The following is a 23,360-nucleotide window of genomic DNA, read 5'->3' on the forward strand; positions in this document are numbered from 1 at the left end:
GCATAGGGTTGTTGGATTTCAGAAGTGTTATATGCCAAAATGGTCCTGCCCTCCGGTGTTTTATGTCTGGCCCCTGTCTGTACATAGTGGTTGGAAAATATTGTTTAACGCTTATATAATAATAATAATACTAAGACTAATAGTTGGTCACGGTAAATATTAGACTAAAATTTAGCGATAATAATGCTAGGTTTCGTCGAAGGAAAATAGAATCGTTAGAAGCAAGCGCTGCCCGATTTTGGAATCATCACCTTAACAAGTGAGTGCATAGTTACTTTCAACTTACACATAGATATGAAGTATTTTATATAAATTACGTGTTATGTGTGCATATTGTCTGAATACTTGCTATCTATGCTAGATGAACGTTGTTATACATGTTTTCAATGATTTAAACTGTATATGTATTTTATATCTACGAAAATGTTGGGGTAAAACATGGGTAGATGCAATAGGTGATGTGTGATAAAATGATGAGAGGCCTCGATGTTGATGTTGTTGATTCTGTCATCTAGCGGAGTATGGATGACGACCACGGACTCTTCTAGACAGTCCAGTGGAACACTAGCAGGCTCGCAACCTGTAGGAGTTTGTGAACGATATGTTCACCGGTGTACTCCATCCCCCACATGGTTGCCTTTAGGACATTTATTGCTGAGGAATCCCCTTAGCAATAGTGTCCGTCCCGATGATGATCCTTAGGCTAGGTCCCTTATGATAGGTGTTTAGGGACGTAAAGTGAGGATAACGGGAACGGGTAATCGGGTTATTGTTGATCGATGAAATTAATAAACTTATTTATTGTGGGTTGAAAACCCTATGTGCTCACCAGGCTCCTAAGCCGGACCCACTCAGTTTTATGTATTACAGGTAGTGGCGCATGAGCATAGGTGTGATGTTTTGGACGAGGGATTACGGATATAGGCCTGTAGATATGAAATAATGTAGTAAGCCTTATATTGTATTGTTTATGCTTTTGATCTGTACGAACATGACATCCCGAGTCTTTTAATGAAATACATTTCTATGGAAATGCTTTTGATAAATCTTTATCATATTTTTGTTTTGGGACAAATTCCGCAACACTTTCATTTAAAATGTAACTCTGATTTTTAAACAAAGCATAAACAAACCGGTCTTTTCTGGCCGTGATTTTGGGGATGTCACAGCTGGTATCAGAGTCTGGTTTAAGTGAACTAGGAATTTGTAGGATTTCTAGACTTAAACTTAGAATGCTAAGCGATGATTGTGAGGTGTGAGCACTAGCTTATTTTAGGAATTGTGCCTAAAATGCTTTTATGTGCTAAATGCTTTGTGCATAATATGCTATTAATTGTTCGGATCTATGGTCTGTTGCCGACCGGATCTGGAAACCTTATGTGTTTAGGATTCTAAACGTACGACTACGATATTAGAACTAGCATGTAAACGTTTCGGAGTGATAAGGACGATTTAAAACGTCTATCCTAAATAAAGATCTAAATTCACCTTATTCGGTGTATAGATCAAGATGGCAAGGACCCGTAGCGGAAACGTGAACGCAAATGGAGGTAGGAACCAACCCCCAGTGGTTCAGCAAATACCTATTGTTGAAGAAGTTGCACCTGAGCCAGTCACCATGGATGGAGTTCAAGCCATGATTCAGGCTATGCTAGCTGAACAAAGGGAAGAAATGAGACGGATGCTCCACGAAAATAGGGACGAACCTACCATACATGTTGAACCGACGGAGCCAGTTCCCGAGCCATCTGAGGAAGGGAACTATAGCCGCCAAGTGAGTCAAGTAGGGACTCAAGGTGAGCAAAAGGATGGCCCAGAAGGGAGAAACAACAAGGATGGACGGATGTACAAAAATTTCTTGGGTGCGAAACCACCAAGTCTCTCAGGAAGCCCAAAGCCTGTTGAGATTATGGACTGGATCTCCGAGATGGAGATGGTGTTTGAGAGCTGCGACGGCAGCGAGAAGCAGAAGACTGTCTTCGCTGTGAGACAATTGAAAACTGGAGTCTTGAGCTGGTGGAAGCTATTGGCAGATACAATGCCACGGGGAGAAGCTCTGAAAATGTCATGGGATGAGTTCTTGGAACAACTGAAGGCGCAGTACTGTTCAGAGATAGACCTGATTGATCTGAACAATGAGTTCCAAAATTTGAAGAAGGGGAGAATGAGCATCGATGACTATGCTGTTGCATTTACGGAAAAGATGAAGTTGTTTCCATACCTAGTGCCAACCGAACTTTCCAAAATTGAGAAATTCGCAAACGGACTGCCGGCTGACTTTGGCCCAACAGTCAAGATGGAAACCACTCTGAAATCAGCTGTTCGAGCAGCTAAGAACGTGGAGACCCAACAAAAGGAAAGAGGTCTGGAGAGGGCTGAGGTTGGTGAGAAACGGAAGTTCAATGGATCCTCGAAGTCCAACAAGAAGAGTAGATTCTCGAAGTCTGGTTCGAGGGGAGGAGGATCAGAAGCGAAGTGGTGTGACAAGTGCAAGAAGAAGCACTCTGGGAAGTGTGACGGAGGGGTCACTTGTTACAAGTGTGGAAAGCCTGGGCACTACGCCAATGAATGCACCCTCAACCAGAAAGCCTGTTATGGGTGCAATGAAGAAGGGCACATTTTGAAGGACTGCCCGAAGAAGAAGGAGACGGGAAGACCCAACATACCACCGAAGCCGAAGGCGAGAGCCTTCCAAATGACGCTCGAGGCTGCAAAGGAGGCAGCATACGTCGCTTCAGGTACCTTTCTTGTAAATGGTTTGCCTGCAAATATACTATTTGATTCCGGAGCCAACTACTCCTTTGTGTCACATAAATTTGGTGGGAAATTAGCATTGCCTGTAGAAAAACTAGATAATGCCCTGATTGTAGAAGTTGTCAGTGGCAAACTCGTACCTGTTAGTAATCGTATTAGGAACATCGTCATTGACCTAAACGGAAACGAATTCCACGAAGAGCTATTACCCATAGAGTTAAACGGTTTCGACATCGTTTTGGGTATGGATTGGCTTAGCGCCAACGATGCTGAGATTCAATGCCGAAAGAAGATAGTAAAGGTAAACCCACCCGGAAAAGAATCATTTATGGTGTATGGGGACAAACGCAGAGTGAATTCTGGAATCATCTCCCTGATGAAAGCCAGGAAATGTTTGTCCAAAGGATGTGCATCATACTTGGCATTCGTAATCGATGCCAAGAAGGAGAAGAAAGAGGTGCAGAATATACCGGTTGTGTGTGATTATCCGGAAGTCTTTCCCGAAGATCTTCCCGGATTACCACCTGATAGGCAAGTGGAGTTTCGTATAGACTTGTTACCAGGAACAACACCGATAGCAAAGGCACCTTACCGATTAGCACCGACGGAGATGAAGGAGCTCATGACGCAACTTCAGGAGCTGTTGGACAACGGTTTTATTCGACCTAGTTCATCACCCTGGGGAGCTCCGGTGTTATTCGTGAAGAAGAAGGACGGAAGTATGAGAATGTGTATAGACTACCGAGAGCTGAATAAGGCAACGGTGAAGAACAAGTATCCATTTCCGAGGATTGATGACCTATTCGATCAGCTGCAAGGTTCGAGCTACTTCTCAAAGATCGATCTTAGGTCAGGATATCATCAGCTAAAGGTGAGAAAGCAAGATATTGAGAAGACTGCATTCAGAACGAGATATGGACACTACGAGTTCTTGGTTATGTCATTCGGGCTAACCAATGCTCCCGCAACATTCATTGATTTGATGAATAGGGTTTGTAAACCATTCCTCGATAAATCCGTGATAGTGTTCATCGACGACATTCTCATCTACTCGAAAAGCCAAGAGGAGCATGGCAAGCATCTACTGGAAGTATTAGAAGTTTTGAAGAAGGAGAAGCTTTTTGCAAAGTTCTCCAAATGCGACTTTTGGATACGGGAAGTCCAATTCTTGGGTCATGTTGTTAACCAGGAGGGAATAATGGTTGACCCCGCAAAGATCGAGGCTGTAATGAAGTGGGAACGTCCAAAGAGTCCCACGGAGATTCGAAGCTTTCTAGGATTAGCCGGATATTATCGACGATTTATCCAAGGCTTTTCTTCGATAGCTGCTCCATTAACAGCTTTGACTCATAAAGGAGCTACGTATACGTGGAGTGAGAAACACGATGAGGCATTCGAGAAGCTAAAGAAGAAGTTATGTGAAGCACCGATACTTTCTCTACCCGATGGAGTCGAAGATTTCGCGGTTTATAGTGACGCTTCTGGAGTCGGATTGGGTTGTGTTCTGACCCAAAGAGAAAAGGTGATAGCATACGCATCTCGACAATTGAAAGAGCACGAAAAGAACTACCCCACTCATGATCTGGAGTTGGCAGCGGTAGTTTTTGCCTTAAAGATATGGAGGCATTACCTCTACGGCACGAAGTGCAAGCTCTTCACTGATCATAAGAGTCTCCAGTATCTCTTTAATCAGAAGGAGTTGAACATGAGGCAACGACGCTGGCTAGAACTTCTCAAGGACTACGACTGTGAGATACTTTACCACCCAGGTAAAGCAAATATTGTTGCTGATGCTCTCAGTCGGAAAGTCAATCTGGAAAGGAAAAGGCCAAGATCGTTAAGAATTGAAGTCGTCTCGACGATTGTGGAAAGTATCAGGAAAGCTCAAGAAGAAGCTTTAGAGAAAAATGACCGAACGGAAGAACGTTTGGGAAGAACGTTAGTGTTTGGTACAAATAGTCGAGGACTGAAGGTATTCCAAGATCGAATTTGGGTTCCTAAGACGGGAGGAATAAGAGATCTTCTGATGGAAGAAGCACACAAGACCATGTACTCGATTCATCCCGGTAGCACTAAAATGTATAGGGACCTAAAACCCTACTACTGGTGGCCGACGATGAAGCTCGATGTTGCGAAGTATGTGGCCGAGTGCGTAACATGTGCGAGGGTTAAGGCACAACATCAAAAACCGTATGGGAGTTTGGAACCTTTACCTGTACCCATGGGTAAATGGGAAGACATCACCATGGATTTTGTGACTAAACTGCCCAGGACGAAGAACGGTCACAACATGATTTGGGTAGTCGTGGATCGTTTCACCAAGAGTGCACACTTCATAGCAGCCAACGAGAAGTGGTCTATGGATAAGCTCGCAAATGCTTACGTGAAGGAAATTGTAAGACTTCACGGTGTCCCTCTTACGATTGTATCAGATCGTGATAGTCGTTTCACGTCAAGGTTTTGGAGGAGTCTACAAGAGGAGTTAGGTACAAAGCTGTGTTTGAGTACTGCTTATCATCCGCAAACTGATGGTCAGAGCGAAAGAACGATTCAGACGCTGGAAGATATGCTGAGAACATGTACCCTCGAATTCCAAGGGAATTGGGACGAGCACTTACCTCTGGTAGAATTTTCCTACAACAATAGTTTTCACTCGAGCATCAAGATGGCTCCTTATCAAGCCTTGTATGGGGAGAAGTGTCGTACGCCGTCTTGTTGGCTTGAAGCCGGAGAGAAGCAGTTTATGGGCCCCGAGATAGTCCATGAGACTGCTGAGAAGTTGAAGGTGATTAGGGAAAGGATGTTAGCAGCCCAGGATCGTCAGAAGAGCTATGCTGACAAGAAAAGACGACCGATAACTTTCGAAGTTGGGGATTCCGTTTTGCTTAAAGTCTCACCGTGGAAGGGACTTATACGATTTGGGAAACGAGGAAAGTTGAGTCCAAGGTTTATTGGACCGTTCAAAGTTCTTCAGAAGATAGGGAACCAAGCTTACAAGTTGGAATTGCCCGAAGAACTCAATGGTATTCATAACACCTTCCATGTGTGTTATTTGAGGAAATTCACGGGAGATGTTCCCGACATAATTCCAATCTCAGAGTTAAGGATGGATGAAAATAAAAGGTTGATCGAAGAGCCTGAGGCAGTTGTTGACCGTAAGACTAAGAAGTTACGACGCAAGATGGTCGACTTGGTGCTAGTCCGATGGAAACATTCGAATGGGTGGAATCTCACATGGGAAACAGAGGATGACATGATGAGTCGCTATCCACATCTGTTTGCTGATGCATGATTCCGGGACGAAATCATCCTAAGGGGGAGAGAATTGTAACGCCCGGGTTTCAGGGCTAAGCATTTTTGTCAATGTAATAGTCTAGATCAACTCTTGTAACTCTTTTTGAAGTAATAAAGATGAAATATTTGAGTATTATGTGAATTATATGTGTTTATTATTTAATTATAAATGTATAATTAATAAAGAATAAAAATGAGCGTCAAAATTAAAGTGTGAGATAATCCCGATATCTCTACATAAAGTTGTAGAATATGTCTCAAGGTTTCCGTTCATATAAGGAACGCCGAAATCCGAGTTATAACGAAGAAGTTATGACCTGTCGAAGTTTCACGACAGAACCGGCACGATACCGGGAAGCGTGAATAGTGAATTTACGATAGAGCGAGATTTAGTCTTAGTGATCTAAACAAAAGTCGTAGAATATGTTAAACTAAGAACATCGATAAAAAGAACGCCCAAATCTGACTTCGTATGAAGAAGTTATGAGATTTTAAACAGACCAATCCTGTCCCGGCTTGTTAAAAATATAACTTTAAAAATAAAGTCAAAATTAGCCGACGGAGTCTAAACGAAAGTTGTAGAGTACGTCTTCACCTACGCGTGGATATAAAGAACGTCAAAAACGGAGTTCGTATGAACGAGTTACAAATTATAATAGCATATTTACGTATTAAAATAAAGTATAAATCATGTATACGTACACATATATATACATATGTATATATCATTAGAAAGGTATCGACGATGCGGTCATTATAAGACTAATGTTGAGTTCTTTCGACATTAGTTTAGTACAAATATCATTAAATCCATTTATAATAGTATTATAGAGGGGTGTTTAGTTGTTTATATAACTAAAAGGTCATTAAGTAATTATGGAGGGTAGTTTTTGAAAATTCAATTAGTATAAATAAGAGCCTTGGGCTCTCATATTTCTTGCACCATTCTCTTGATTCAAGAGTCTTTCTCTCCTTATCCCCCGAGCATTTCGGTCCCTCGTGATTCGACTTCTCTTTCTGTAGCTTAGTATAGTAAGGTGAGCGCTGAAGCGCTGCACGAATCTTTCTTAGAAAGATTCAGCGACGAAGTTCTGCCCCTGCAGAGCCCGACTCCTAGCTAAAACCCCCTTGTAAGTAAGTTATGCTTACCTTATTTTAATATAGCTTATATTTAAAATTAGTATTGTTATTATGAACTTATAATAAATATTTGAGCTATTATTATAACTTATATAAGTGTCGTTATAATATTTTTTTTAACTACTCGCGGTACGGGGAATCTGGTTTAACGGGCCGCATAGGGTTGTTGGATTTCAGAAGTGTTATATGCCAAAATGGTCCTGCCCTCCGGTGTTTTATGTCTGGCCCCTGTCTGTACATAGTGGTTGGAAAATATTGTTTAACGCTTATATAATAATAATAATACTAAGACTAATAGTTGGTCACGGTAAATATTAGACTAAAATTTAGCGATAATAATGCTAGGTTTCGTCGAAGGAAAATAGAATCGTTAGAAGCAAGCGCTGCCCGATTTTGGAATCATCACCTTAACAAGTGAGTGCATAGTTACTTTCAACTTACACATAGATATGAAGTATTTTATATAAATTACGTGTTATGTGTGCATATTGTCTGAATACTTGCTATCTATGCTAGATGAACGTTGTTATACATGTTTTCAATGATTTAAACTGTATATGTATTTTATATCTACGAAAATGTTGGGGTAAAACATGGGTAGATGCAATAGGTGATGTGTGATAAAATGATGAGAGGCCTCGATGTTGATGTTGTTGATTCTGTCATCTAGCGGAGTATGGATGACGACCACGGACTCTTCTAGACAGTCCAGTGGAACACTAGCAGGCTCGCAACCTGTAGGAGTTTGTGAACGATATGTTCACCGGTATACTCCATCCCCCACATGGTTGCCTTTAGGACATTTATTGTTGAGGAATCCCCTTAGCAGTAGATTCCGTCCCGATGATGATCCTTAGGCTAGGTCCCTTATGATAGGTGTTTAGGGACGTAAAGTGAGGATAACGGGAACGGGTATTCGGGTTATTGTTGATCGATGAAATTAATAAACTTATTTATTGTGGGTTGAAAACCCTATGTGCTCACCAGGCTCCCAAGCCTGACCCACTCAGTTTTATGTATTACAGGTAGTGGCGCATGAGCATAGGTGTGATGTTTTGGACGAGGGATTACGGATATAGGCCTGTAGATATGAAATAATGTAGTAAGCCTTATATTGTACTGTTTATGCTTTTGATCTGTACGAACATGACATCCCGAGTCTTTTAATGAAATACATTTCTATGGAAATGCTTTTGATAAATCTTTATCATATTTTTGTTTTGGGACAAATTCCGCAACACTTTCATTTAAAATGTAACTCTGATTTTTAAACAAAGCATAAACAAACCGGTCTTTTATGGCCGTGATTTTAGGGATGTCACAGATAGTGATTGTGTAAATTGCATTCTCAAATTCGATTATGATTACAGCATCCCTCTTAATAGTTCAAATTGTGAGATTTGACAATTAGTTTAAACATTTAAGACTTATTGTTGTAAGTTCTGAAATTTTTTAGACACACATCTGATCTTTCTAATAAAAGGTGTATGATCTTAGATAAAGTCTTATCAAAGCATCACATATCATAATTATGGTAAGAAGTCAATAAGTATTGATTTCTAGAAGTTCAACTATTTTCTGAGTACATGTCAAAGCTAGTGGGAGCATAAGGGTTATGCTGGTAAAGATATAATCATCATGATAGTGGGAGCATGATTATTATGTTAACTGTTGCAAGCTAGCAATATTAATTATAGAAAACAAAAGTTTCAATTCACAAAGTTGCAGAGGTTGTAAAGTTGTTTTGCTATAATTAATGAAGAGGAACTTATACTACATTTCAAATCTAAAAGCTTAGATCGAGAAATTTTAATCAAATTTAGTCTAAGGACATATATGAATGTTATGTTGAAAAGATTCTACATAAGGGTATTCTATATATAGCAATATTATAGCAAGAGACTAGTAAAGTATCATGTCTTTATGTAAGACATTATGTATCGTATCCCATATGCTTCGGGTATAGGATCGATTACATGTGCTGTAATATTTGACCGTTCTGTCTTTTCCAAATGCCTAGGGCATTAAGAGGGATAAGGACTAGAACGGAATATGACTAAAGTAGTTAAACAATTGTCTAGGATGATCTAAGGTTCGCTAATGATTGGTCGCTTGGGGGAAGTTGGAAGTAAAGTATTGAATGAACCATATTGACATTATTATGAATAGATATGATTCTATTAAGAATGAGTTGTCATATGGCTAATATGGAAATGTTTCCATAATAGGAGTTGGATATTAAGAATCTATGTAGATTAGAAACTTTTATGCAAGAAGGATGTTCAAAGGAATATACTTTGAATTTGAGACTTCGCTTTCGTGGAATTGTCTTGTAACAATCTCCAATAGAGCACTTTGTAATCTCATTGGCAAAGTCTTGGTGACTTAGTGCTATGACTTTACAAAAGGACCATTGCATAAAATGTTAAAATCTAATATATTCTAATAGTGGCAAGAATTTGGTATTCTTACACTTATGATAAGGATTGGGAATTTTGAAACGAGCATCATTGGAAATGTGTTCAATTGATATATTTCACAAAGTAAGGACCATAGGTAAGCATAGTGTGCATGCTTGGAGCATAGGATAACAATTGTTTCGATTCAAATATTAAGTTGATTACTCGAAACATTATACAATGAATAATATGTAATCAATATGGCGATTAAACAAAAAGTGTTTTATTTATACTCAAAAGTTTCGAGACCATATTGGATTCAATTATTCTTGTGTTTCACTTCGCATGTTTTGACTTCCCGAATAACTAGGTTATTCAAACATCCACATTCAATCACACTTTGGAAGTAGGTAATGAGGTAAGACTATCATGAATCCGACTATAGATTGTCTAAAACGTTTTAGACATAGCACAAGTTTGCTGCAATATTCATGAGTGCTCCTGAAATAAGATTGAGTATTGGATTAAACCCACGCTCACGTGAATCACTTCATGGATTTTATCACGGGTGATTGTGAGACGATAATATCTTATATTCTTGAAACGGAGACATATAGTTTCATTTTACAAGTCGGTTGCTCATTGATAATATGTAAACACACCAGTAACTTGGTGTTATAAAACATATTGTTGTGTGTGATTTTATGAGTAAATAGAGCAAGCATATGAGATGAAGTTTATCCGTTCGTTTTACAGAATATGGGATAAAAGAGATATATGTGGGCCCATCGATGATTTAGTGATGACACCTAAGCGCTTGACCAAGCCTGGACTAAGTTGATGTGTTCAACTGAAGTCTATTGTCAGTCGTCATAAATCGGAAATCGGGAAACAAAACATGAATAGAGAGAATGATTATAATCCATGTCTCAGTTCATACGATATCTAGAATGGAGGAATATATGATCCCTTATCTAAAGGACGCGTTGCTGATAAGATAAGAGTTCAACAGCGGCTTTTGAAAGCTACGATTGCTAATCAAATTCTAAATTCGTACTTGCAATAATAGTTATTAGACTTATCCAAGTGGGAGACTGTTGGATTAGGTGTCTAAGACTATAACTATTTTTGGTATGTACTTAAATTTGATTATGAGCATGGTCCTTTTGGGTTGCCTTCACCATAGCAAATGATAGGATGAATTATGGAGAAAGAGGATTAATTATGATTTATTAATATATTATAAGAATAATATATTAATTGAGAAATCTTATTATTTAATTAGTATTGATCAGAAATTAATTTGGAATTAACTTGGTGATCAAAAGAGACTGATTAAATTAGTGCGGACTGATTATGTAAATCAGTAATATTTATAGTTTGGACTCATGAACCTTATTGGTGTAAGGTGAACGAAATCTATATGAGTGTCCATAAAGATTTCGTCCAAGGCTTGTCCAATGGGAGTCCATATGTTGCTTAGGGCCTAAGCAAGGGAATTTGGGTTTCCAAGTTGAAAACCCTAGTAATCCTCAACTATAAAAGAAACCCCAATGGCTCTCAAAATCTGCCTTTGTCTTTAGAAGGAACCCTAGCCGACTTTTGAAGCCTCCCCCTCTCTCTCTCTTGTTCTTCCTTGTTGCTAGTGGTGTTTGTGACTCCATTAGAGGTGTAACACTTGGAGCACTAAGCTTTCAAAGGTCAAGGATATTCAAAGTGAACTTGTTATTGCTACATAACAACAGAGGTATGATCTAAACCCTAGCTTATATGTCAATTTTGATTGTTATATGCTAGTCATAGGGTTATTGCTTTGGTATTCATAGTTGTATGTTCAAATTATAAAAACCTAGATCCAAAGCAATTAGGGTTTCATGTATACCATAGGAATGATGTTATGCTCAAAACCCAACACTTATTCCCGAAGGAATCTTACTCTTGTCCTCATAGGAACTCTACTCTTGTTCTTGCGGGAACTGTGATCTTATTTCCAAAGGAATCTCTATCTCTTGTCCCCGAAGGAACCATACTCTTGTTCCCTGAAGGAACCATTTTTTTACATCCTTATCTTAGTTATGTGACTCATCACATAACACTAGTCATGTGGACATCTATCTCTTTGTCTCATTAAGAGACATTGTAATCTCTCTCTTCTAGTACTTAGCTCATTAAGTACTTATTTTCTAACTATGTCTAATAACATATTGGCATTCTAAAATACCATTAACGTCCATACATACTTACATACTCTTATGATTACATTGCATGTAATCATCATTTATCTTTCTCTTCTGTCTCTTGGGTATTAACAAATACCATTCTCACTTAAACCTACATACTTTAGTATACATACATGCTCTGCTACATGTATCTTGCGTATATCTCTTACATGCTCATAATATGTGTATATGCTCTAATACATGCTCTTACACATATATTCTTCATCTATCTTCATCTCATTACCTGGGGACACCCACTTAGTGCCCCAAGCTTCAACATATATATATATATATATATATAAAGAGAGAGAGAGAGAGAGAGAGAGTATTAACTCACCTTATCATTTAGTGAAGACTAAGTGTGCCATCTTCCTTTACTCTGCCATTGAAGCATCTGGATCCATATTCTTTGCTCTTAGGCCTAATCATACATACATACAAGTTCTTACTACTCATTTTAGCCTATTAAGAGCTTTTGATCCTCTAAGTCAAAATAACCACTTAATGGATCAAAATTATATCTTTTCATTTTGTATATCTTTATCTCATCTAATTAATGCGTTAAGCATCTCATAATACCTAATTCCTCATAATATACTCTAATGCATCAATTCATATATAATCACTAGTTATGGTTTCAAACTGTAACTTCGCATTGGATTGATTCCACTCATGGAAATCACATACAAGCTTGTTTAAGGCATTTAAACATCTTCTATCACTCTACAAACAAGCTTTCTTACTCTAATCTAACACAATTAGCTCAATTAATCAAAACACCATTAAAACCCTAACTAGATTAACAATTTTTAAAATGATTACCTCATGAGCTTCTCTTCTCTAATCAAAGCCATATGCACCATAAACCACCTCTTACCCCTTCTCCATTCTCTAAATCGTTGGAGTGCCATATATGAGGGTTTGCGTGTGAAAAAATGCAAGAATGAAGGCTTAATAGCTTTATATTCTATTTCATAACCACATTGCGGTTTCTTACTCACTGTGTCGTAGCGACCACTTGACCACAATCAATGGACGTGCATTTGCTTGCCACACTGTGGTGCTCTTCTTCCACTGATAACCTACTTTGGCCACCACGTCGTGGTGCCCATACACCACGTCGCGGGGAAAGGTACATTGCTAGTTTATCTTACGAAGAAGACTACATCTGATCCCTTTCTTCACTCACCGCGTCGCGATTCCGACTTGACAACATCCCCTTGGGCCAATTCCATTCCAGCTTTAGGACAACTTTGTCCTAACTTCTAAACTTCATATCTTCTTCGTTTCTTACATGTTTTTGATGTTCTTTATATTCACACAAAGGTGGGAACATTATCTACAAATTTGTTAAGCCATATCTCAGTGACTTAATATTGGTCTTAATCTATTAAGTCACAAACTTGGTCCAAAAAGCATAAAAATACCAATTTTACCCTTTTGGCAAAAATGCATCTTCTCATGCATTCTTTTCTCTTAAACTTACTCATCTGATCTCTTTTAAGCGATTTAAACTCTTATTGGCTATTTTCATGAAGTTACAACTTCATATTCTCATATCTTTCTCATAATTGATCATTTTACCCTTTTGGTCAATATGTGACTAAAAGTCAACTTTCTTCAAACTTTAGGTTCTTACACTCACTTTACTCTAGTAAAAGTCTCCTCAAAACACCACCTATATAATATAAAGTGAATTACTAGAAATAAGCAAAATACCCTTGGAGTCATAAAATTCCCAAACTCTCAAAATGTTTCTTATTAACCTAATTAGGAATTATGGAGGTAAGATTAGGTCAAACGGATAAGCCAGACCCTTGGTATCACACTTTCGTTACACATATCGTTCTTTTATGAACGCGCCGCGTTTATATAATATATTACATTGTCTAATTTTTACTCCTTTTTTGACCATTCACTTATGCAACAATACTTGGGGTTCTTAATGGAAGTCCTTTGTACAACCACTATAGGTTTCCAGACATCACTATAAAGTATTTAGACATTCATAAGCTTTTGACTTAATCTATTATGTTCATCATAATGATTTTGTGTTCATTGATCGTTAAACCTTTCTAATGAAAATAATTGCTCTAAATGTTCAAAATGCATACTAATGAACCATATAGCCTCTTTAATCAATACAAGCTACAATTTGACCACAATTGATGCATAAAACTGTATTCTATATCCAATCAATTCTTGTAGCTCAATCTAATCATGGAAATCATTATTTCACCTTCTAAATTCTCTTTTTGCCCTTATGGCTAAACAATCCCTAAAACCACTTATGGACCAAGTGATCTTTCATGTGTTTGCACCTAATTCACTTGTAATATATCAATTCATAAGCTAGACCATCATTTACATATTTCTATGCTTGAAATCAGTTGAGGTCTATCACTCTAGCATTGAATCCTTAATCAAAAACATTCAAAACTTGATTATCTCATTTCCTCCGGTTTATGCATCCTTATAGGATTTAGTGCAACAAAACTACAACAAATGGTCATAGAATTCATTAGGAGAGAGCTTGAAAAAATCATGATCATAAGTTGAAATTCTAAGGTTTATGACTAATGTAATAACCTAAACACAAATCCATCAAGTAATGATAGGATTGGGTTTAGAACCATATCCCCCCCTCTCCCCCCCCCCCCCCCCCCCCCTCTCTCTCTTGAAATGATGGTTAAAGGAAATAGTAACATGCTATTGTTATGTCATGAACAAAGAGAGCGTGCAATCATGGTAGGGCAAAACAAGAGAGAATCGAAGGAACAAAGACAATGTTAAGTTGTCAATAGACTTGACAAAAATTATCACAACCGACTAATCCTTTTGATATGAAATAAACGGGGTTTTGTAAGTAATTCAATCAATTTATGTACACATGTTATCACAACAAGATGCAAAAACTAAATGGGTAACAATGTAAACCCGCTAACTCGCTACCCGCAAAATTATACGAATAAAACTAAAAACCAAATAATTCAACTCGTTTAATGTTTCATAAAACCTGAGACAACACGATATCTCCTCCGGATCTAATTATTAATTGGAGATCGGGTCCAACGTGTTCATGGGCCGTTCCCTCGTCGGCCTTTTCATAAACCCACGATCATTTAGAAAACAGCGCCGGAAACTCACGCTGGAAAAGTTGCCCCAATACCGGCCGATAACATGCCACGTAGTCTCCCGCCAGTTATCCAACAAATGTCTAAATTACCCCTACCTTGACATCCAACCATCTCGCCACACAGGGATATATTTGTAATATCATTGTTCATCAGCTGCCCCCTTCAATTGTCGGCTCGCATACCCTCCGTCCTCCTTATGTTTTCCCTGCTTCAGTTCCATTTGCACACACAAACACATACGCCCGAACTGGGTATCCATCTACGTGATCTTTGAGAATGTCGGCTCGAGCAAGACGAACGTCGTTCCCGGAGGTGGTTATTGAGAGGGACTCCGACACCGAGAAAAGTTCAGACGACGAAGAAGAGGTAGAGGACGACGTCGTTGAGTCAGATGATCAAGAAGAAGAAGACGACAACGAGGAGCAAAAAGGTAAAGAGGCTGAAGTTTCGTCTGCAGCCAATAAGAAAGGGAAGGCGCCTATTACTATCAGTCTTAAGAAAGTCTGCAAGGTAACAAGTAACAACCCTCGACATTCGATACTCTTCTTCAACATTATATCTCTTCATGTGTTAGGGTTTTTTGTTCTGTAGTATTGTGAGTGTATTTATGTATATGCTCTGTGTTTTTTCTAGGTATGTAAAAGAACGGGTCATCAAGCAGGGTTTCAAGGACCTACTTACATCGATTGCCCGATGAAACCATGTTTCCTCTGCAAATTGCCTGGTATTTTTCTCATTCAACTTGAATTACACGTCAGTCAATTGTAATAAGTAAGACGTATCTCTTAATTGGGCAAAAATTAGTTGATGATTTTGGTTTCCTTGCATTTTGAAGGTCACACAACGGTTAATTGTCCTCACCGAGTAGCTATGGAGTTTGGGGTTATTCCAGCTTCTCGCAAACGCACAAACAACTCTTTGGATTATGTATTCGAACGCCAAGTTCGCCATAGAGTTCCTTCTGTAAGCTTGTTGGCTTCGTTTCATCTTATAATTATTCCATTTAATCAAAACCAATAATCGTAGTTCCCCTTTCTCATTGTGTTCATGTTCGCTAAATTCTTGACAATAGATAAAACCAGAATTTGTGATCCCAGATGAAGTGAATTGTGCAGTAATCAGATACCATAGCAGACGAGTTACATGCTTGGAGTTCCATCCAACCAATAACAACATTCTCTTATCAGGTGACAAGGTTAGTGATAAGATCTTGTATAGCTGTCAATTGGATTTAATCATATTGTTCTTATTCTCATCTCCATAACTTTTTTCTCATAAAGAAAGGACAACTAGGAGTTTGGGATTTTGGTAAGGTGCATGAGAAGACTGTATATGGAAACATACATAGCTGCCTACTCAACAATATGAAGTAAGTTACTTCATACTTGTTTATTTGTCCCCATATTTCATTAACTCTCTATTAATTCATTCTTTCTGCATTAAACATGATATAACTAATGTGCAGGTTTAGTCCAGCAAATGATGGAACAGTTTATGCAGCATCTTCAGATGGAACCATGAGTTGCACTGACTTGGAGACTGGTTTATCTACACCATTAATGGACCTCAACCCTAATGGATGGCAGGTATTTCTGTAATTTTTTTTCTAATCATTTTGGTATTATGAATGTTTGAAAGCATGATCTGTTGTCTTAACTCTTGAATCTTGATTAAATATTTGATGATCTACATAGGGACCCAACAGTTGGACAATGCTGTATGGAATGGACTTGAATGCAGAAAAAGGTCTTGTGCTAGTTGCAGATAATTTCGGATTCTTACACTTGTATGTTCATAGTGTTCATACATTAACCCAATCTTCCTTCTTAAATCTTGATGCTTGTACTAAATTTAGCTTACATTGATGCAAGATTTAATTTTTTTTAAATATAGGGTGGACACTCGATCAAATTCTCAAAAAGGAAATTCGATTCTGATCCATAAGAAAGGAACCAAAGTTGTGGGACTTCACTGCAACCCTTTTCAGCCTGATCTTCTATTGAGTTGTGGAAATGATCACTTTGTAAACTTTCTTACCTTTTACCATTTTCTTGATTATTTTATTTTATTTTTATTTTTATATGTTTGTGAATATTAGGCTCGTATATGGGATATTCGTCGTTTAGAAGCTGAATCTTGTCTTCAAAGTCTTCCACACAAACGTGTGGTCAACTCTGCTTATTTTTCTCCTATAAGTGGAAGCAAAATAGTGACAACATCAATAGATAATAGAATTCGCGTGTGGGATTCTATTTTTGGAAACTTGGAAACACCAAGTCGTGAAATTGTACACAGTCATGATTTTAATCGACACTTGACTCCATTTCGAGCCGAGTGGGACCCAAAGGTGATATCAGATATGCTTTATTTTATCCATCAGATTATTTATTCATAGAAATAGGGAAAGTAATTTAAATTTTTTTTTTTTTAAAATGTAGGATCCATCAGAGTCACTTGTGGTTGTTGGGCGTTACATTAGTGAGAATTATAATGGATTGGCTTTGCATCCTATTGATTTTATAGATATTAGCACAGGTCAATTAGTTGCTGAGGTCATGGACCCTAACATAACTACAATTACTCCAGTCAACAAATTGCATCCACGTGATGATGTGTTAGCATCTGGTAGTTCAAGGTTTGTTCTTTGGAATTTCTTCATCTTTTTTTTTCAATGGAAATAAATAAATGAAAGTGGGCTGCTGTTTCGTGGTGTTTTAGGTCACTATTTATTTGGAGGCCTAAGGAGAAGTCAGAAATGGTGCTAGAGAAGGATGAGAGAAAAATTGTTGTTTGTGATAGAAAAAATAGCAAGTTTCGAGATGATGATGATGATGATTCAGGTGATGATTTCTCAAGTAAAAAAGGCAAGAATGGAAAGTCGAAATCTAAAAAACCCATTTTGGTAACAACTCCATGTAGCAGCAGCAAGAAGAAGAAGAAAAAATCTTGAAAGATGTGGTTATGTATGTGTAAATTTGATGGTTAATACTAGTGTTAACTATAATAGTCTCCTTTTGGGTTTTGGCCTATGTTTTTAGATTCTCATTGCATGCTATGCTAGCTTTGTGTTCTTGATTACTAATATAAGAATGCAAAATTTTGGTTATTATAAAGAATAGGTGTAACATAGTCTTCATTTGATACAAGGGTTTACATATTTTGGACTTGATTTTGAAAAATACTTGTATTGTATTGGATGCAAGCATTCTTTTGATGATAAGTTGTTTTTAGTGTGTTAAACAGATTTTGTTTATATATGTAAATTGACTAAAAATGACATGGGTAAAAGAGTAAATTGGTATCTTTGTTGTTGGTCACGTAAAAAGAAAAACAAATCTACAAAACATGGTTTTTCTAGAGATAACTGAGTGGTAAATGACTAAATGGTAAATTGGTTTCTATGCATAATAAAATTTCATCAATTAGGTTAACAAGACTTTCAAGTAAGCTAGAAGGAAGCAACTTTAAAGCTTTAAAAAAACTGTTTATTATAAGTTGATAATCATTTTTATTATCTAAACACTTGAAAATGTTTATTATACTAGAAAAAGACTTTATTACTATCCAACAACTAAAATTCTGAAAATGGAAAACTGATTTGCCACTAATTTCAAATACAAAAACTAGATGTGACGTGAGAGTGAGACAAACACAAAAATCCTATAATGGGCTTAAAATCTAAAATATCATGTTTCCAAAGCCTCATTTTTCAGCATAAATACTTTTCACCTTTCAGCCCACTGATGACGTCATACTGAAGCAGGACTACATGTCTACATGGCTACCTACTCACTCCAAAAATTAACTTGATGAACTCCCAAGTTTTGCAGATGAAAGAAGAATCCCCAAATCATTAGTATTCGATTGGTCTGTGAACACATTAATTTGAAATAATATTAATATTAATTAGAAGCAAATAATTGAATAGAAGAGATGTTATATATATAAAGCACTTACCAGAGGGAACTTTTTGAACAAAAAAGCATGCTCCAATTACTACATACGCAAGCCCAAGCATCAGTCCTTTCAAGTAGTGTGAACTTCCATCCTGTATACACAAACACATTTTATGTATTCAACTAAAATTTTCTTTTATTTGTAAATACTACAAAAGATGAAGGGGGTAAAAGGTAAAACCTGCAAAGTCAAGATTGTAAGGACAATCGAGAAGGCAAGACAACCAGTTTCAACAACTCCAAAATCAAGACTCAACGGGATTCCCATTATCCAAGCAACAATCACACACAAAGGAAGCTGCAAGGGTTACCACAAAATGTAACATGAGATCTTCATAAATGCATTGATGAGTTGTACTATATGCTTAGGTTGTGTTACACTTATGTCTTACCAAGAAGGTTGATATTTGAGACGCGGACCCCACTGCTACACCCAAAGATATGTCCTGCATGACCATTCACAACATAACTTTTACACCACAGGACAAAACATGTCGTACTATGTTACAACGATGACACTGATTACTATGTCTTACCAATTTGTTTTTGAAGGCAAATATAATTGAACCAGCATGTTCTGCTGCATTTCCCACAATTGGCAATAAGATTATGCTAATAAAGCTCATAGAAATTCCCCAAGTATCTGATGCAACCTAATCCACAAGGTATAATTAGATGTAGAGATAACGCATTACTCACTTGTACTGTACAAGCTAACAATGCATACCTCAATGGTGTCCACAACATACTCAGACAAAATGGCTATGATCACTGTCATTGTGATTAACCATATAAATGCACTATAAAATCCTATCACTGCCCCTTCTTCTTCTCTCACCTCCTCATCGCTACCTTCCTCCTACATAAATTAAAGCATAATATCATTTGATTTTGGATGTCAAAATGTCAATATAACAATCAAATGATATGATGAAGATGAACCTGTTGTTGTTCAAAGAATTGGGTATGAGTTTTCAACTGAAAGAATAGGCATGCAGCATATGCAAGAAGCAACACAATACTGCTTGCTCTAGACAACTCAAGAGCTGAAGCAGTAGCCAATTCAGCAGGCTCATTGCCAACATATCTAAACAGCAATGGTAGAATCTGGCAGATCAAACCCAACAGTAACAATGAAGAATTTGGGTCCACTTGCTTCTGTTTGTTTATCATGAAAAGGTGAAATAAGTTCATGTTTTTATAGTTACCAATGAAAGAAGGTTTTGAAGAATGAATGATGTTCTTACTCTGTTAAATCTTTGTTCTTTATTGAGATTGGCTATGCCTCCACAAAAGAGAGATGAGCCGAGAACAAGAAGGAGGTTTGAAATAATGGAACCCAAAAGAGAGTATTTAAGCACATGAATCTTCCTTTGATGAAGAGCAAACAATGCGATTATCAACTCTGTTGCATTACCACATGTTGCATTAAGGAGCCCTCCCACTGCGATTACAAGACAAATTTTCAATTGGAGATATGAGAATTTCCTATTTTTCCGATTATTTGCTAATAAAATTCGTCATTCCTGCCATTAATTTGTTAATAACTGTTTATGATTGTACGATTCATCAAAATCCCTCTTTAGATAGAAAGAAATTATAGAAACGGAAAACGATATGAAACCACAAATAGACAAAAGGTTGCAGGAAAATGGAGTAAATGACTGGAACTGATTAAGATATATACCTGTAGGACCAGTGAAGTATGCAATTTGTCTTTCGAGTTTGTAGGGATTTGAAAAATAAGAACAGGTGTTAAAGCGTTTATACACCGGGTAATAATTATGATTTCAAAATTATTTGTTAATTTTATGGATACTTACTCGGTGAGGAAGCTAACTCGTTCTGCAAGTGGAGTGAGTCCGATCAAACTCAGAGCAAAAACCCATGGCTACAGAAAACGTAAACCTATCAGTATCAGATTCAGATGAAGAAGATATCATACACTAAACATAAACAACTTACGCCGCCGACATCGTAAAATTCCGCTACAAAAGCGAACGGAATCGCCGTAAGAAGCACAGAGAGCTTTGTTCCGAACATTACTTCCTGAACATTTGCTATGAACATTCTCAAAATCCGAAATCGAACATGAATATCCCGCGTAACATCGGAGGACGACGTCGACGTCGACGTCGTTGATTTCTCCGGTTTCACGACCTGAATAGTTTTCAGAATGTCTCCATTCTCCATATCATATGTCGCCAATGAACCCATTATAAGCAGTTTGTTCACACTCAGCTCCGCCTTAAGATGGTGGTGCTGCCGGCCGCGACGATATCGAGAGGCTCACGGAAGTTTGGTGAGGAGGGCGAGACGTTATAGGCGTCGGATGCCACGTGGAGCAATAAAAACTTTCCAAATATTGATTGGAGTCAACCGAGGATATTCCATATTTCCATGCCTTTTGATATGAAAAATAATGATTAACTTTACGTATTGAATTAAGTTCGAACTCTGAACTTTTAGTATGATTTTTGTTTTTTTATTTATTTATATTTTTTGGTTCGAAATTGGTCAGAATGATTTCACTTTTCATATTTTAATCGGTTCAGGTTGTAGAAGACTTTTTGATTTTTTTGTTTAAACGATCCTCAAACAAAATATCCAATTTATAATCTGTTATATATTCCCTGCAACGGTGGCTACAGGAAGGCCAAAGCCCACTGGTTAAGGTTAGCGGTGTAGTTCGGTACGGTTATTAGCCGGTTAAGGTTAGCGGTGTAGTTCGGTACGGTTATTAGTTAAAACTTCACCACTAACCGCAAATATGGTTAATCCATTTTCAAAACCACTTGATGCGATTATTTTTGCGGTGCGGTTTTGTTTTTTTGTGTTGCGACTATTAATCGCATGGATTTAGTGCAGTTATTTTATGAGTTTTTAATCATAGTTTTTTAAGAGTTCAAATATATTACTTATAATAATAATAAAAAAAATCATAAGGTATAAGACAATTAATTTATATCACAAACAACTAATATTTTAAAAACATCAAATCAATACTAATTAACAATAAATATCATAAAATTGTCTAATTTCATCATTTTTCAAGGTTAAACATAACAAAAAATCAACATTTTCGTCTTCTAGTATTTTATCCATCTTTCATCCATGAAACTTGTCTTTTTAATATTTAATATATTAAAAATTAATAAAAAAATTGTATATAATATATGCGGTGCGGTGCGGTTTTTTGCGGTTTTTGAAAACTAATAACCGCACCGCACCGTAAATTTACGGTTTTTGAAAAACAGAAAACCTCACCATCGGTTTTTATTGCGGTTGCGGTTTATACGGTTTTTACGATTAATTTTAGTTGCAGTGCGGTTTTTGCTCACCTCTACCCACCAGTGTCAAAATTGGAAAAGAGGGTGTTTGTCAAAGTTTAAAAAATGATTTTTTGATTTATTATCGGTTCTATATTTGTATAAGTCAAAAACAATGTTTGGATAAAAGTTTTTTAAAAAATAGCTTATAATTGTTTGCAACCTTTAATAAGTTATTTTTTGATAAATTATTTACTCCTTGTCAAAAACTCCTTATTTCACCATTCAAAAAAATTGACAAACACACAATTTAACCTAAACCTACATCGAGACAAAAACATACGGTATAAGTTAATAAGCTTATAGCGTTTTGATACCGGATAAGTTTAGTCAAACACTTTTTTTAAAAACTACGTTTTAATATCGCTATAAGTTAAAAAGTTAAAAGTTATTTTAAATAATCTTTGCCAAACATCCTTTAAAACTGATAAACTGAGACGAAAAGTGTAGATTTGTAAAAACCACAGTCCACACGGACTAAAACTATAATATACTCTATAAATCAATTAAAGAAACAAATCATTGACAAACACGACGATTGGGGATGTAACTGGTTTCGGAACCGGAATAACTGAATACTGATTAAGGAGTGAACAGGGAACCGAGAATCAGACTAAATAGTTCCAACCGGTTCAGGTTCCGATTCAGTTCTATTAGGAAGTGTGTTATCTAAGAAGGTGTTTGGTACCTGAACCGAAAACCAAAAAGGATGGACTGGAGAACCGGCAACCATAAAGAATACCATTAATTTATTCTAACGGGTTTTGGTTCTATTAAAAAACTCATCCCTACTAACACCTACCTAAAACTAACGAGACAAATTTTTAAGGCCTATTTGTAGACTAGCTGAAAAGTTAGTTGTAACGTCCCGACTTTCAATCCAAAATTTTTCATTTTTATTTATTAATTCATATAAGAGTACATTTACATTTGCAGAAACATGATTGCGAATGCGCGTATGTACAATCGAACCTTGCCCTTCTCACGAACCAATGAAGTGCCTGGAAAACATATGTAACAACTGGGTAAGCGCTAGGCTTAGTGAGTTCCCCCAATATACCATATATCACAACACATATACATGCATACGTCGAGTATCTAGGCTCACAATCGCTTAAGTTGCTATTGTCGT

At 37.1% G+C, this 23,360-nt stretch overlaps 2 protein-coding genes across 2 annotated transcripts; one reads left to right on the plus strand and one right to left on the minus strand.

Moving 5' to 3' along the window:
* Positions 1–15,104: 15,104 nt before the first annotated feature.
* On the plus strand, positions 15,105–18,157 carry DDB2 (damaged DNA binding 2). The gene is made up of 11 exons (XM_079003599.1): positions 15,105–15,453; positions 15,577–15,667; positions 15,779–15,906; positions 16,016–16,138; positions 16,224–16,312; positions 16,409–16,529; positions 16,638–16,729; positions 16,837–16,966; positions 17,042–17,290; positions 17,382–17,578; positions 17,662–18,157. Exons 1-11 carry the CDS (start codon positions 15,220–15,222, stop codon positions 17,891–17,893), a joined length of 1,686 nt encoding a protein of 561 aa, XP_078859725.1. The 5' UTR covers positions 15,105–15,219; the 3' UTR covers positions 17,894–18,157.
* A 363-nt stretch (positions 18,158–18,520) lies between these two features.
* On the minus strand, positions 18,521–21,205 carry LOC145052009 (vacuolar cation/proton exchanger 3-like). The gene is made up of 11 exons (XM_078999818.1): positions 20,865–21,205; positions 20,723–20,790; positions 20,587–20,615; positions 20,147–20,343; positions 19,842–20,057; positions 19,627–19,758; positions 19,436–19,552; positions 19,292–19,345; positions 19,081–19,197; positions 18,901–18,991; positions 18,521–18,812 (listed from the first exon to the last, which is right to left on the minus strand). The coding sequence occupies exons 1-11, from the start codon at positions 21,114–21,116 to the stop codon at positions 18,745–18,747; spliced, it is 1,341 nt and encodes a 446-aa protein (XP_078855944.1). The 5' UTR covers positions 21,117–21,205; the 3' UTR covers positions 18,521–18,744.
* Between the last annotated feature and the right edge of the window lie 2,155 nt (positions 21,206–23,360).

This window comes from Lactuca serriola, chromosome 5 (genome assembly GCF_051521515.1).
Source record: "Lactuca serriola cultivar US96UC23 chromosome 5, Lser_US96UC23_V15, whole genome shotgun sequence".
NCBI lineage: Eukaryota > Viridiplantae > Streptophyta > Magnoliopsida > Asterales > Asteraceae > Lactuca > Lactuca serriola.

Bases quoted from the DNA above. Each gene is read 5' to 3' on its own strand.
- DDB2 (XM_079003599.1), top strand. From the start codon at position 15,220: ATGTCGGCTCGAGCAAGACGAACGTCGTTCCCGGAGGTGGTTATTGAG. The intron at 16,530-16,637 runs GTATTTCTGTAA...TGATCTACATAG, and splicing joins TCAACCCTAATGGATGGCAG to GGACCCAACAGTTGGACAAT. The intron at 16,730-16,836 runs GTATGTTCATAG...TTTTAAATATAG, and splicing joins AATTTCGGATTCTTACACTT to GGTGGACACTCGATCAAATT.
- LOC145052009 (XM_078999818.1), bottom strand. From the start codon at position 21,116: ATGGGTTCATTGGCGACATATGATATGGAGAATGGAGACATTCTGAAA. The intron at 19,759-19,841 runs GTTCATCTTCAT...TAATTTATGTAG, and splicing joins AATTCTTTGAACAACAACAG to GAGGAAGGTAGCGATGAGGA. The intron at 18,992-19,080 runs GTTTTACCTTTT...TTGTGTATACAG, and splicing joins TTACAATCTTGACTTTGCAG to GATGGAAGTTCACACTACTT.